We start from the raw sequence: 15809 nt of genomic DNA, 5'->3' as shown, positions 1-15809 counted from the left end.
AATAGGATTTAGAAGAATTAACTTATCCTTAGAAAATAATACATAAAAAGTTACTATCTGTACAAATTAAAAATGTATTTAAATATTTTAGATTTAAGCATGTTTTTTTCTTGAAACGATATAATAAACATTTAGACTTTTTGGAGCTTCATGATTCAGAAAGAAATCTGATTGGCTTTTGGAGTCAAGAAGGAATTGATTTCCCCCTAAGTGGCAAAATTGGTAGAATGGACTTTTTTCAACCTAAATTGCTATGTTACTATGTAGTACAAAAAAAAGATTTTAAAGAAAGGAGCCAGTAAACACCCATATCACACTTCATACTGCATCAAGTCATATGGTTATTTTAATGTTCCTCTAATGTACAGTGATTTATATGGATATATCTCTTTTTCCCTACATGAATCTCATTTAATACCCTCAATTAACGTAGTGGTGTTTACCTATTAATTTATATATACATAACCATTCAAAGGTTTGGGGTTGCTTAGCTGTCTTCATGGAAAACAAGAACATCTCTAAATGTGCTAACATAATTGCAAAAGGGTGTTCTAATGATTAATTAGTAAACTTGGATTAGGTAGCAATGTTCCATTGGAACAGAGGGCCTCTGTACACCAATGACGATATTCCATTGACAATCAGCCATTTCCAGCAACAATAGTTATTTACAACATCCATCCGTGTTCCAATTCATCCTACAAGGTGTTCAACAAAGTTCCTTCACACCAAACTCTTCAAACAATGTCTTTATTGTTTTGGGCACAAGGTCATACTGAAACAGAATTAATAAAGATGTGGCCGACTCACAATAACGGCACTTGCCTTAAATTATGGTGTTTGCTTAAAGAGGCTGGGGATACGAGGCTCTAGGCCTAAGTAGTAATATAAATACTGCCCACCTACTTTGTCACAGATTGCAGTTCAGAAGATACTGTACATACCTCCCAACTTCTACCCTCTGTGACCCAGAAAAGCAGGACAGAGGTAGAGCTCAGCGGAACAGCGGGATAGAGTGGCAAAATCTGGACTGTCCTGCACAAAGTGGACAGGCATCAAAGAGTTGGGAGACATGAAGATATAGTCCTTCTGCAACTGTAGTAAACTGAATTTAAGAAACAACAACAAAAAAATAAAACAACACAAGGTAGAAAAATATGGAGCTTTGTAAGAATTTCATTAGCTGTTTGATAATCCTGTTATCTGTGTATCTTCAGTTAATTTGGCGAGGTAATATGTAAACACATGCAGAGGATTTGCCATTAAGGAGAATTATAAATATTTGTGTGTGTTACACAGAAATGTTGCTATATACTTTTATATAGGATGTTTTGTTGAACAGGAAAAGCAATGGTTTCTTGGGCATGTCCTCCACAGACATAGCAAGTAAATCCTAGCCTTTCACACACATATACGACATTCAGGCTCCATCTAGATAACTGTGTTCTCGCTGTAGTCAAACCGGAGCTCTATTGATAGCATGCTAGTTTGGCATTTCTTCTAATGAAAAGTTTAGATGGCCTATCTAAAATTACCTTATTCTGTTTTTTGGGGTTTTTTTAACGCAGATTGTAAAAAGTTGTTTATGTCATGGAGTATATTCCATTTAACTTGTTACTCTAACATCAAGTCATAAGAAAGGTGTATTTTTATTTGCTAGTTCATCTGTATAGAATGTGATCATTAAAATGCTGAATGTGGTAATAAATGTTGTAAGTATTTTCTTGTCACAAAGAAAAGCCAACCAAATGTTATGATTTTCTACTGTACAACATAATCTGCTCCAAAGTGAGAAAGTTAAAGGTCCACGAATGAGTACCATACACTTGCATATGTGTGAGGTCCTTTTTATTCTACACAAAATGGGACAATTTTAATATGAATTTAAAATGTGCTAGGCATCAGGCAAATATTTTAGTGAAATAAATTGTGTTGTACTTTTAGTGCAAATGCTACATGATAATGTTCTCTCATACACATATAGCATAAAACTACGTTTTTTAAGTATTATTCTCAGAATCCAGCTGCTCTGAGCATTCTTTATTCTTGCACACAAACCTGTCATTATGCCCCATACATGCGTTTCACATCTCTGCTCCTTTCTGAATGCCCCTAAATTACAGACATGTATTTCATTACAGAATAATGAACTAAAGAATAATTTAGTCCTTAATGTTTTTCTTTCGAGCAGTGAAATACACAACCTAATTCATGGCATGAGGTAATCCATAAGAATATTAGTCTGCACTCTTAAGCAATGTTCATGTAATTGCTTCTTAGTCCGGAAGAATCCCACAAATACCAAATCAGAAGCATGATCCAAATCCACGCAATATACTGTAAATGTAGTATTTCGAAGTATTTGTGATCTGAGATTGTCACCTGCTTATAAGATATTACATACTGGGACGTCACTCCATGAGATGAGTCAATATTATGAGATGGTAGTGGAGCACCACTAAATGAAAACCACCTTTCTCCCCCGAGGAGACGTGACAAGGCTACAACCTGATGCAGAAGCGCTCCAGGAGGCCAGGGTAACACAGGATCAAAGGGAGAAGATCGCTGGAGAAGAAAGAAGAATGAAGAATCGGAGAACACAAATAAGAAAGAGAAAAAGCAGCGAACAAGAAGAAAAATAAAGAAAAAGATAGGTAGACAATGTGACAATGTGAGTGAGAGACCATGACAGGGAGTGATGGAAAATGAGAAAACCAAAAATGAAATTCAAATAAAAATAATAAAATTAAAAAAAAATCCTGCTTTGTTTTTATTTGTTTTATCTGGGCCTTCTCTTTGTTTTCGGATGTTCATGAAAATTAACCAAATTGGCAAATTTATTTAAAAACTAAATTTGCACGATTCTGAACGTACAACTCTATTAATGACTAAAGTGTTTTAGGTGATGAAATTCAAGATGTGTTCACCTTTTGTATATGAGGTAAACCACAGTATACCAAGTGATTGCTAGAACCTCTTCATATTAACTTATCATATTCGAAGAGTGGTTCATATTCCTCAGACACGAGAGAAAAACCAGATGGTACATTTTACATAAGATACAACAAAATAAGACATCTATAAGTGTTTCAATGATACCAGCTCAATTCTAGGTTATTGTGTCCTTGCCTCATAACTTAATGATTCCTTGGGGAAGACCATTTTACTTTCTAACCCTTTAAAGTAAATATGCAGTAAACAAAATCCAGACTATGCTCTGTACAAATTAAGTATTAATACAGACCAGACACTCAGGTATACTGGTTCTAAATACTCTATAACCCTGTTATGTACAGAATATTCACAGGGCAACTGAATGTGATGATTAATTGTGTTAAACGGAACAGGGATCCATAGGAATATAGAACGCCTATTCTATATGCCTCAAGTGATTGTATACCACGTCCTAATTAAGAACATGTACATATAGATTATGCCAAAAATAACAGATATAGGATAGGTAATGTGCTCTCCAATTGCAACCTGCCCCTGCTTACAGACCACACCTGAATTTGGATCCATTTAGAAATTAAAATCTAATATATAGCAGATTTGGTAACATTATTATCAGCTGGGAGGTATCATGCTATATTCAGTGCGATATACCATATTTTAGAAAAATTTGGGGTCTAAAAACTGGGTGCGTCTTATACAGTGGTGGTAGATTTTTTTTACCGGGAAAGGGGACCTGCTGCTTACCTCTGTGTTGTTCAGCAGCGTCTTTGATCTGTTGCTTCGACACAGGAACCCAGTGGAGTCACGTGAATATACATCACATGACTCCGCTCAGTTCCTGTTCCTGTTCCTGTTCGAGCAACGCAGAGGGAAACAGCGGCCCCCACAGAAGTCTGCGAGCGGCACCAGAAGATCTGCAGTTCAGGTAAGGGTGGGGGAGTAAATGAATGAATGTGTGTGTGTGTGTGTGTGATAGTATGGATCCATGTGTAGGGGGCACAGGGAGGCTGAAAGTGATGTGCATGTACTGGCTGCCTGACCATGATAAGAGTGTGATTGCTAACAATTACTAGCAGCTAACATCAATCACACTCATATCATGCCCAGGCAGCCAGTACAATAACTTTATGTAACATATTTTTTTTAAAATTTGGGGCCCCAAAATGAAGGTGTGTCTTATACATGGCAGCTTCATATACTTGGGGAAATACGGTAACTGTTAAATTAAGGGTTTTCATTAAAGCAGACAGCTATGTATGTACCACTTTGCTGCATTACTAAAACGATATGTAATGGCATTACACATGTACAACAATAGATTAAAAAAAAAGCAAACTAAAGAAAACATGGCACCACTGTTTGAGACCAATATATTCCTCAATACATATCTAAACATTCAATAAAAAGTTGCAATTATTATATACATTGAAATAAAAAGTAGTTTAATGGATAATTAGTGTCTATAAACCTCCTGGTGCAGTTCGTGTGAGGATAATCCCAAATATTGAAACAGGAGTAGTCTAAAATAAAACACAAAAGCGCAACACAGGACTTTCATTGTGTACTACTTAATTTATAAAAAAACCCAAACATATCTCATGGGCTTCTTACAGGAAGCCTTAATATAAAAGCTTTAAACTCAAAGGAGGAATCCTGAAAGGTGGTGTGTTGAATGTTATCCGTCAGTCTGTTTCAAACTCCATCAGAACAACAGAAGCCAGAAGTAACACAGTTACTTCCTACGCGTATGGTACATCACTGCCTACTTCATCAGGGAATAATGATGAAATAGCTAGTGATTTATCAAACGCGTAGGATTTTTTTTCACCCAGAGAGGATTCTGTAGCCGCATGATCTTCTCATGCTGTGTTACTTCCATTTTCTGATGTTCCGTTTAGTTGAGTTTGAGACAGACTGAAAGATGACATTCAACACACACCAGTTTTGGGAATTCCTCCTTTTATTTTAAAGGCTTTTATGTTAATATAATATATATATAATATGCTTTATATCACTACATCATGAAAGTCCTATGTTGCACTTTTGTGTTTTAGTTTAAACTACAACAATAATAGGCCCCGTTTTGACTTTATAAACAAGGTTAAGACAGCTATAGACACTTCCACAGTATTAACACACAGGATTTAGATACTTATTATCAACCTTATCAACTTTCTTAACTAAAACGTCATGTATATTGATACACAGAATAAAGTAAAATTTAAAAGGATCTTCCATCTGTCAGGTGCATTATACTGTATGTCAATAGTGCACTTTAGGAGAAAGCTGAAGGACTTTGAATGACTGGCATCCTGCATAATCTTTAACGATTTTCATAAATTCAGAGCCTTTTATGCAAATGATAAATGCAGGCATGCATACAGGAACATAAGTGAAGACCCCTGCTGAATAGCAATACTTTGATAACCAGCACATCAGTAATTAGGTACCCCCCCCCCCTTTTTTCTTGTGCATGTTCCCATGTCCAAATCAACTTTAGGTGTCAAAAATTAAATTATTTTTAATAAAATCCCTTTGCTGCCAAAGCAATCCTTAGTATACATTTGAGCAAATTGGAGACATTAGGAAGCAAACTCTTCTAGATGATGAGGACCATCTTAATTATTAACTGGTCTGTAGGCAACACTTCCCAGAATGTAGGTTCGTTGTTCTTAAGTAAAAACAAGATGTGCATTCATTACAAAATTTAAACTAGCAACTAAAAAAATCAGTTTTCTCAGTTTAAATAGCAATGTGCCATATGATAACTATTTAATACACATTGTGGCATTGGATGATGGATTTGGGAAGGCACCAGATGCTTTTTGAATAAAGAAGAATACCGTTTTTCAAAACTTTAAATATAGAGATTTACTTTTTTTAGATATGAAAAGTTTTGGTTTGGTAAAAAAAAAATCCCAAATTTTACTATTTTATGAAAAACGTGTACTTATAACTCAGGATCGGAACAGCAGAGCTTGGCAACAGTTGAATTAAACTCACCTGTGAGCATTCCACAAATACTTACATTTGCTGTGCTGCTCACAAAACTTCCCAATGTAATCAAGTTGAATTGAGACAGAATCACTTAGAGCAAATGATCAAAACTACAATGGATTGGACTTCCCCAAACTGAGTTATTATGGAAAGCTTTCCGTGGGCTCGCCACTGATTACTGCAAGACCTGAGTGCATAAGGACCCTGCCATGTTAAGATGTATCACGTGCTTGCTTATCAGTATACAGACCCATGCCCGCAGACATATTATTTCTCATTGTCATTGGTAATTTGTAGGGCATTACCCTGCTCCTAGGTAATCACGCACTTATTACGTGGTTCGCATCTTTTACGTTTGTCTCGCGTACAAAAAAGTACACAATTCAGGTCTTTTATGTTTTTCTAGCACACAATGCAGCATGCAGTTTGCACCTTCTCGTGTAGCTGTGCGCAATTTCTTTTCTATTTATGTGCTGTCTAGCCGGTATATAATTCCTCTGTAATAAGCTACCCTGGCTCTATTCCTTGTCCATAAATTTCTGTGTACCAGACCTTGACTTCTTTTTGACTTGGCTAGTACACTGCCTGCCCTGACCCTCCTGGCTAGCTTTAGATTCCAAGTGCATCTGTCCCTTTCGCACCTTGCTTTAGATCTCAACTCCCGACACCCACCAAGTACCCAGGGGCTATACTTCTGGGTCAAAGACTCTGCTGCATTTATTTAAGTCTTATTCTCATTGGCATACTCTCTGCGCCAAAATAATTGCTGTTATTTGCTCCAATAATGTTAGTAATACTTTCATCTATTTACATTATGACTACGCATAATTTTAATAACAAACTGACGGGAAAGCCTTTAAGTAGGCTGCTCTAGAAACTATTAGGCCCAACTTACAAACATGAGTGATGAGTTTAAAAACTACTGTACCAAGTTCCGACTAGATACTTATTTCTTTGAACGGGGACAAAAATCTGAAGCGTAACACAGTGATTTTGAAGGGCAGCTGTTCTATAGAGTTAATGTTCAACTTAGTCTATCCATATGCTTTAGTCGAGTCCACATACCAGAGTTTAGCAGTGCTGGGAAAGCTTAGTTACACAGCAATCCAGTTAATACACATTATATTTATGATTAAAACTCCACAATTACCATTTATGATGATTCCAAACTAAGAAGAAACAGAATGTATAGACTTTTGTAGATGCAGTAGATGTTTCTATATCGATTTAAAATAATACAGGTAGTCGGGACAATAACCTGACATTGCCAAATAAATAGACACAGATATTTTATCTAAGGCAGACCACGTGCCCCACAGTATAACAAACTAAATGTTGGCATGGATTCAATATAGTTCATTAGGTCGGAGAAACTTTTCCAACACTGGCTGAAACATCATCCATCCCCACTTCCTGTGAGTTTGTATTGGGTTCATTAAACTGATGACCTACAGATGATCATCGCATACACATAGCAACTACTATATATCATGGATGCTAGGGTGACCCGTGTTATGTATTTGTCATATTTCAATATTTTACATTAAGTGAATGGAAATACGTGTATTTACACGAATAACCTTTGGTGCCCATGTCAAATTTAAGTTTAATTTAGATTGCAGATATCCGTTCAAACTCTGTGTGCTGATTCCACATTTAAGTTGAAGTCTAATTGTTATGTTTTTTTTACATGTTTCTTATGGATTCTGATGTTTTTTATGGTCTAAATTGTACTTGTAAATTGGTATCAATTGAAGTTGAAATAATAATCTATGGAACCCACTGAATCAATTGATTAATTGCAGCATTTTTAGTGGTGGTAGTCTAGAATCCACTATCACATTTTGGGTGAAGTTCGGGAGACGAACCACCAACCACGCATTTTTTTATACCCCTATTAACACCAATTAAGGTTTAGAAAGGTTATTCAATCAACTCCATTAACTTTATAAATTAATACAGCTGTCTTTTTTCCATATTGGACTCCGCTTATACATTATATAAGAAAATAAAGTAATTTTGGATTTGTTTATTAGATTTTTTTATACAGCACATCTCACACACAGATTTGACATATATTTTATTGATATCCTTTCTAGTTTAAACTCAAGGTGATATTTCTGGTGTTCAAATACGTCAGGGTTTAACTCAAACTGTCCTGCAACAGATTTGGTTTAGACTTAGCAGATGGAACGTTTGTCATCTTTGATGTGATGTTTACTTAGAACAGCCCAGTCTGGCTGTAATTTGGTGGGAACCATGTTTCTAGTGAGTTCACAGAAAGGAAAAGTCGAATAATAATAATATATTATTCTTTACACGTTATGAAGTAACAGTGCACAGCCTTGTTAAAGTCAATGAAATTCCTACTATGCTTAGTGACTGATACTGACAAGGGATAACCGGAGCTAGATCTACTATACATTTTATAAAGCATTGCACATAAAAACAGTTCCGACTCACATTTTTAACTCTACTGCAATTTACCAGCAATTCTGGAATTATGAATACACCTAACAATGAGCTGAATCTCAGTTATCTTTGCAGCCAAACTGAATTCAGTGAATATTTGATTTAGCAAACATAGTGAAACTAGTACATACCTGATTCACTAATTCTACTGGCAACCTTCTTGAGATTGTTCCATACGAGATTTAGCAGGCAAAGGTACTGTATTTCTGGTATACAATGCAGCTCGGTATAAATATTAAGGGTTCATGTACAGGTTGGATAATATAAATGTATTACGGTATTAATTAATTCCAGATGTAGTGAAACTACTGTTTTATTCTGACCACTTCTACTATACATACAGTTCATGTGTCACCCTCAAAGGTTGGCATCAGTATATTTCCCCGCCTTGTTAAGAGAGGTTTCCACAAAATAGATTGTAGTAATAGGTGTGGAACATGCACTACTGACACATCTTTTGTTTTTCCTCCTACAGAGTCCGGGCTGCATCCCAACATCACAAGTGCAAATATCCAAACTTTCCTTTACTGTCACCAATCTTAATGGAATACTTGGCATTGAAACAAGGCACAATGATGTTTTGAGGTCTCCCATTCCTGAAGTGACGCAGTACCCAAGCATCTTAGTATTGGAAATCTCAGTGTAAGATGGAAAATGTGCTCGTCTGTTTCATCTGGTGAAAGAAACAGGAGCCAGATTATCATAATGAAATCTAAAAACGGCTTGGGAGACTGAGTATACAGTGTCTAATGACACAAAACTAAATCGGTAAACTCTTTCGTCATCACAGTGTATCCAAACGCTGACATGCAATGGCTTAAATCTATCTGGATGAAAATCATAATTGGGCCATTGTAGTTTGCTGCAGAGTAATGATGGCTTAATTTTAATTATAAGTTTATCCCAGTACACTGAAAAAAACTATCTTCCATGCATAAGCTGAACTTTCCACAGACATATAAAGAATATTTTAATCATGACATTCCTAGACAGATGTAGAGCAAAAACAACACAAAAACAGTGTTCCTATATTAAAACCAAGAAAAAATAAATAAAATAATATTACAGCCAGCCTTCCTTAGAGGCTCCATAAGTTTACCCCAGCCCTATTGCCAGAAGCCCTCTCAAATTACACACATTCCCCCGGCCACAGCAGACAATGTTATCTGCAGGTGGGTCAGGGGAATAATTTAATAAAATCCAACACCGGAGTTTAGGTGTTCAAGGTACATCTGCTATGCTCTCCAAAGATATGCTTAGGCACAGGACAGCTGCCTCTTTTTTGTCATGTTAAAGACTGTCCTGACGGACCACCATCTATTACTGCCAGAAATCAAATCATGATATGAAATCATTAATTACAATCCTGTGATTTCAGTATATTAATATACATTATAATATCAGTAATCATTTTTAGGTAATAGCTGGAGCTGGACCACATAGCTGACTTATATATATTTACTAAAACAGAAACACGTATGGCTAATTTATTGATACCTTACAGACAGGACACACAGTAGGCTCTATTTACTAGGAAGTTTATAGGTCAGCCAGACATATGCATTATGAAGGGCGAACACAAGTTAGCTTCTTCTGCAATACTGTTTGAGTTAGACCTGCTCAAGCCATTGTTCAGAGGAAGTTCACAGGGTTTGCTCTCTACAATAGATAGAAAATCTGGTATACATGATATTAAATTTTAGGTTCTTGATGGATAAGCCATGGACAAGCCTGCTTTATAAGCATGCAATGTTTTAAATTACGGTTTATTTACATTTAAAGTGCAGAAGAGAGTATAGGAGGAAGCAAGAGAACTGGTAAGAGTACATAGATGCATGCTATAAAATGAATATTTTTTCAGGTTCTGGATAATTTAGAGCACATTGTTCTTCCTCTACACATCACCAGATCACCAGTTTAAAAAAAGAATTAGAAGTTCTGAGAGTTTTCCTGTATTTTGGGGGTGGGCAGGAATGGGCTATTATTTTTTATGATTGCACTAACGTCAAAAAGACCTCGTTCCCGGCAGTAGTTTTTGATGCATTAGTCATTTTATTTAATTAGTGTTTGAGAACGAAGTTCTTTCGCATTATGCCAACAAAATTGAAAGGTCAAAATGCCTTAACCATTCCAAAAACACTTAAATATTTAAAATGCTTGCACCATCATTATTTGATCTTATAGACTTGATAATACAATAAACATTATTATCAAATAACTGGCACTTACCAAAATCCAACAAAGGGTTTTCAGAATAATGTCATTATTCTAAGTTCTGTATTTTTATAATTATTTTGTTTGTTTTGCTACTAATGTTTAAAGTGTCTTTACATTTATTTTAAAGGTTATTGTGTTTTCTTTTGCAATGCAAAGAACACTCAATAAATGACCATGTGTCATAGATTCATATATAAAAGAAAAAAAACTAATACTTTATTAAATTATTGCATAATGACAATAACAGAGAGAACGTCATGTGGGCTAATACTGTTAATTATTATAATCTAAATTAATATTATTAATTGGTATACCCGAACCTATTAAATAATGGCCGAAAGGTATTGCATGCTCATTGTAAGCAGGACAATGAGCATGCAAGACCTTTTGGCCATAAGCTTAAACTATATTTAACTACAGTATCTCACAAAAGTGAGTACACCCCTCACATTTTTGTAAATATTTTATCATATCATTTCATTTGACAACACTGAAGAAATGACACTCTGCTACAATGTAAAGTAGTGAGTGTACAGCCTGTATAACAGTGTAAATTTGCTGTCCCCTCAAAATTACTCAATACAGAGCCATTAATGTCTACACCTTGGCAACAAAAGTGAGTACACCCATAAGTGGAAATGTCCAAATTGGGCCCAAAGTGTCAGTATGTCAGGATTCCACCCTACTAGCCCGGACCATGGATGATTTATTTTGCTGTAGTCCTGCTGCTACCACTAGTGGCCATCTTCCCCCTCCCTCTGGAGTGCTCAGGATCAGATTACCAGGTCAGCTGAGTCTGATCACCTGAGTAGAACCTGCCTTTATTAACCTGCCCTGCCCTTTAGTCAGGGCCTTTGCATTGGAGTGTTTAGACCTCTGTTTTGGCCTTGAACCAGTGCCTGTACGTGGACTTCCTGCCTGTACCTGCATTCCTGCCTGTACCTGCATTCCTGCCTGTACCTGCATTCCTGCCTGGACCTGCATTCCTGCCTGGACCTGCATTCCTGCCTGGACCTGCATTCCTGCCTGGACCTGCATTCCTGCCTGGACCTGCATTCCTGCCTGGACCTGCATTCGTGCCGCCTGCCCTGCCAGTGCGCTACTTGCCGTCAGCCCTGTCAGTAACATAGTAACATAGTAACATAGTTCATAAGGTTGAAAAAAGACCAAAGTCCATCAAGTTCAACCTATATACATATTGTGTCCCTACTATGTTGATCCAGAGGAAGGCAAAAAAACCCTTATGAAGCAGATGCCAATTGCCCCATACCAGGGGGAAAATTCCTTCCCGACTCCAAATATGGCAATCAGAATAAATCCCTGGATCAACGTTCTGTCCCTATTAATCTAATATCCATAACTTGTAATAATTTTGCTTTCAAGAAACACGTCCAGGCTCCTTTTGAACTCTTTTATTGAGTTTGCCATAACCACTTCCTCTGGCAGAGAGTTCCATAATCTCACCGCTCTTACTGTAAAGAACCCCCGTCTGTGCTGGTGTAGAAACCTTCTTTCCTCCAACAGTAGAGGATGTCCCCTTGTTATAGATACAGTCCTGGGTATAAATAGGTCCTGGGAGTGATCTCTGTACTGTCCCCTTATATATTTATACATAGTTATTAAATCCCCCCTAAGCCGTCTTTTTTCCAAACTAAATAACCCTAATTCTGATAATCTTTCTGGGTACTGTAGTCCTCCCATTCCCCTTATTACTCTGGTTGCCCGTCTTTGAACCCTCTCCAGCTCCACTATATCTTTCTTGTACACTGGTGCCCAGTACTGTACACAGTATTCCATGTGTGGTCTGACTAGTGACTTGTACAGTGGTAGAATTATTTCCTTGTCGTGGGCATCTATGCCCCTTTTGATGCACCCCATGATTTTATTTGCCTTAGCAGCAGCTGCCTGACACTGGTTGCTACAGGTAAATTTACTGTTAACTAAAACTCCTAAGTCCTTTTCCATGTCAGTCGTCCCCAGTGTTTTCCCATTTAATACATATTCCCAGCCTGGATTTTTCTTCCCCATGTGCATAACCTTACATTTATCTGTGTTGAACCTCATCTGCCACATCCCAGCCCAAGCCTCCAACCTATGCAGATCCATTTGTAATCGTGCACTGTCCTCTATTGTGTTAACCACGTTACAGAGCTTAGTATCGTCTGCAAAGATTGATACTTTACTATACAATCCCTCTACAAGGTCATTAATAAATATATTAAAAAGAATAGGACCCAAAACTGACCCCTGTGGTACCCCACTAGCAACAGTAACCCACTCAGAGTATGTACCATTAATAACCACCCTCTGTTTCCTATCACTGAGCCAGTTACTTACCCACATACACACATTCTCCCCCAGCCCAAGCATTCTCATTTTATGTACCAGCCTTTTATGTGGCACCGTATCAAATGCTTTGGAAAAATCAAGATATACGACATCCAGCGATTCACCCCGATCCAGTCTTGAGCTCACCTCCTCATAAAAGCTGATCAGGTTAGTTTGACAGGACCGATCCCTTGTAAACCCATGCTGATATGGAGTCATACACTTATTTTCATTGAGATACTCCAAAATAGCATCTCTTAGGAAACCCTCAAACAGTTTACACACAACAGAAGTTAAACTAACAGGCCTATAATTCCCCGGGTCACTTTTTGTCCCCTTTTTGAATATTGGCACAACATTTGCTATGCACCAGTCCTGGGGAACAGACCCTGTCACTATAGAGTCCTTGAATATTAGAAATAGGGGTCTGTCTATTACATTACTTAACTCCCTTAGAACGCGGGGGTGAATGCCATCTGGACCTGGTGATTTGTCTATTTTGATTTTTTTTAGGCGGCACTGCACTTCTTCCTGGGTTAGACAGGCGACATGTACTGGGGCAGTTATCTCATCCTGCTGTATATTACCTGGCATTTCATTTTCCTCTGTGAATACAGCAGAGAAGAATATATTTAATAGATTAGCTTTTTCCTGATCCCGTCTATAACTTCTCCCTCATTACTTTTTAAGGGGCCAACGCTTTCATTTTTAACCTTTTTACTATTTATATAGTTAAAGAACATTTTGGGGTTTGTCTTACTCTCTTTGGCAATGAGTCTTTCTGTCTCCACTTTTGCTGCTTTTATCTGATTTTTACATATTTTATTTTTTTCCCGATAGCTTTTTAGTGCTTCCTCACTGCCTTCCTGTTTTAGTAGCTTAAATGCCTTTTTTTTGCCATTTATTACCCCCTTTACATTTATATTTATCCACATTGGTTTTCTCTTGTTCCTGACTCTTTTATTCCCATACGGTATGTACCTTTCACATTGAGAATTTAAGATATCCTTAAAAATCTCCCATTGAGTGTCTGTACTCTTGTTTTTGAGGACATTTTCCCAATTTACAGTGTTAAGGGCTTCTCTTAGTTGATCAAACTTTGCCTTCCTAAAGTTCATGGTTCTTGTGGCTCCTCTAAGAGTTCCCTTATTGAAGGACAAGTTATAATGTATCATATTGTGATCACTATTTCCTAGATGCCCCCTGACCTGCACATTAGTTACTCTGTCAGGTCTGTTGGTTAATATTAAGTCCAGTAGGGCGCCCCCTCTGGTCGGGTCCTGTACCATTTGGGACAGATAATTATCCTTACTTATAGTCAGAAACCGGTTTCCTTTATGAGATTCACAGGTCTCTGTTTCCCAGTTTATGTCGGGATAGTTAAAGTCCCCCATAATAACCACCTCATTGTGATTTGCTGCCTTGTTTATTTGCTTTAATAATTGATCTTCTGCTGCTTCCATTATATTTGGTGGCTTATAGCAAACCCCGATCAGTATTTTATTATTTTTCTTTCCATATATTTCTACCCATAATGACTCCACATTATCATTTCCCTCACATATATTCTCCCGCAGTGTGGCCTTTAGGCTGGACTTTACATAAAGGCAAACTCCTCCCCCTTTTCGTTTTTTTCGATCCTTCCTGAATAGACTATAACCCTGTATGTTAACCGCCCAGTCATAGCTATCATCCAACCATGTCTCTGTTATACCCACTATGTCATAGTTTTCTTCAGACATTATTAACTCCAGTTCGTCAGTTTTATTGGTCAGACTTCTGGCATTAGTAAGCATACAATTTAGAGGTGTATGGTTTTTTTCCCTATGAAGCCTATCCCTATTGACTATTCTAACCCCTCCCTCCGCTCCACCCCCAGGTACATTTATAAGCCCCAGCTTTCTATCTACACCATGGGTGTACACCACGGAGTGTGCCTCCGTACCCGTCAGCCCTGCCAGTGGGCTTCCTGCCGTCAGCCCTGCCAGTGGGCCTCTGTTCCCGTCTGCCCTGCCAGTGGGCTTCCTGCCGTCAGCCCATCCCGTGGGCCTCCGTATCCGTCAGCCCTGCCAGTGGGCATCCTGCCTAGAGACTTACTGCCTTTACTTGCTGGTCCTATCACCTTCATCAATACAGTACCTTTCCAAGTATCCTGTTTGTGCTGTGTTTCATTGCGCCTGTCCGTACCATCCCACTTGCTGTCATGCATCGTGGGGTACAAACGGAAACCCTTGTGTCCCCTGCTACTGGGCTCCTACCCGACCTGCTTACCTGGGTCCTGACACAGTATTTTGTGTGGCCACCATTATTTTCCAGCACTGCCTTAACCTTCTTGGGCATGGAGTTCAACAGAGCTTCACAGGTTTCCACTGGAGTCCCCTTCCACTCCTCCATGACAACATCACGGAGCTGGTGGATGTTAGAGACTTGTCTTTGTACTCCTCACCTGGTTGCCGCCACACACGCTTGACACCATCTGAACCAAATAAGTTTATCTCGGTCTCAGCAGACTACAGGACATGGTTCCAGTAATCCATGTCCTTAGTCTGCTTGTCTTTAGCAAACTGTTTGCGGGCTTTCTTGTTCATGATCTTTAGAAGAGGCTTCCTTCTGGGACGACCAAATAGATGCAGTGTGCGGCGTTTGGTCTGAGCCCTTCTGTGACGGAAGCCTCCATCACTGGGACCACTGGAGAAGCCTGACTGCCAGCCTCCTCCCTATTGACTATGGGCCCTGGGTTTGTAAAGGCTTCTGTGGCTACCCCCAGCAGTATCCTCTCATCACTGGCTGAGGGGATTATCTCCAGCAGACAGCCAGGATCTGCCACCAGGGAGTGACCA

At 38.2% G+C, this 15809-nt stretch overlaps 1 protein-coding gene across 1 annotated transcript in view; it reads right to left on the bottom strand.

Moving 5' to 3' along the window:
- Positions 1-15809, bottom strand: part of LOC149299401 (5-hydroxytryptamine receptor 4-like) — a 224478-nt gene that overhangs the window by 88111 nt on the left and 120558 nt on the right. The window contains exons 2-3 of the mRNA XM_089485975.1: positions 11602-11756; positions 2405-2565 (exon numbers count right to left, since the gene is read on the bottom strand). Of these exons, the coding sequence (XP_089342101.1) occupies positions 2405-2565; positions 11602-11756 (316 nt within the window). The remainder of the gene's footprint in view (positions 1-2404; positions 2566-11601; positions 11757-15809) is intronic.

The sequence above is a fragment of the Sceloporus occidentalis genome, unplaced genomic scaffold (genome assembly GCF_023333645.1).
Source record: "Sceloporus occidentalis isolate IW3139 unplaced genomic scaffold, rSceOcc1.0.p SCAF_28, whole genome shotgun sequence".
NCBI classification, from domain to species: Eukaryota; Metazoa; Chordata; class Lepidosauria; order Squamata; family Phrynosomatidae; genus Sceloporus; species Sceloporus occidentalis.
Note: the sequence above shows the minus strand (reverse complement) of the source record. Positions and strands in the feature narration are given on the sequence as shown.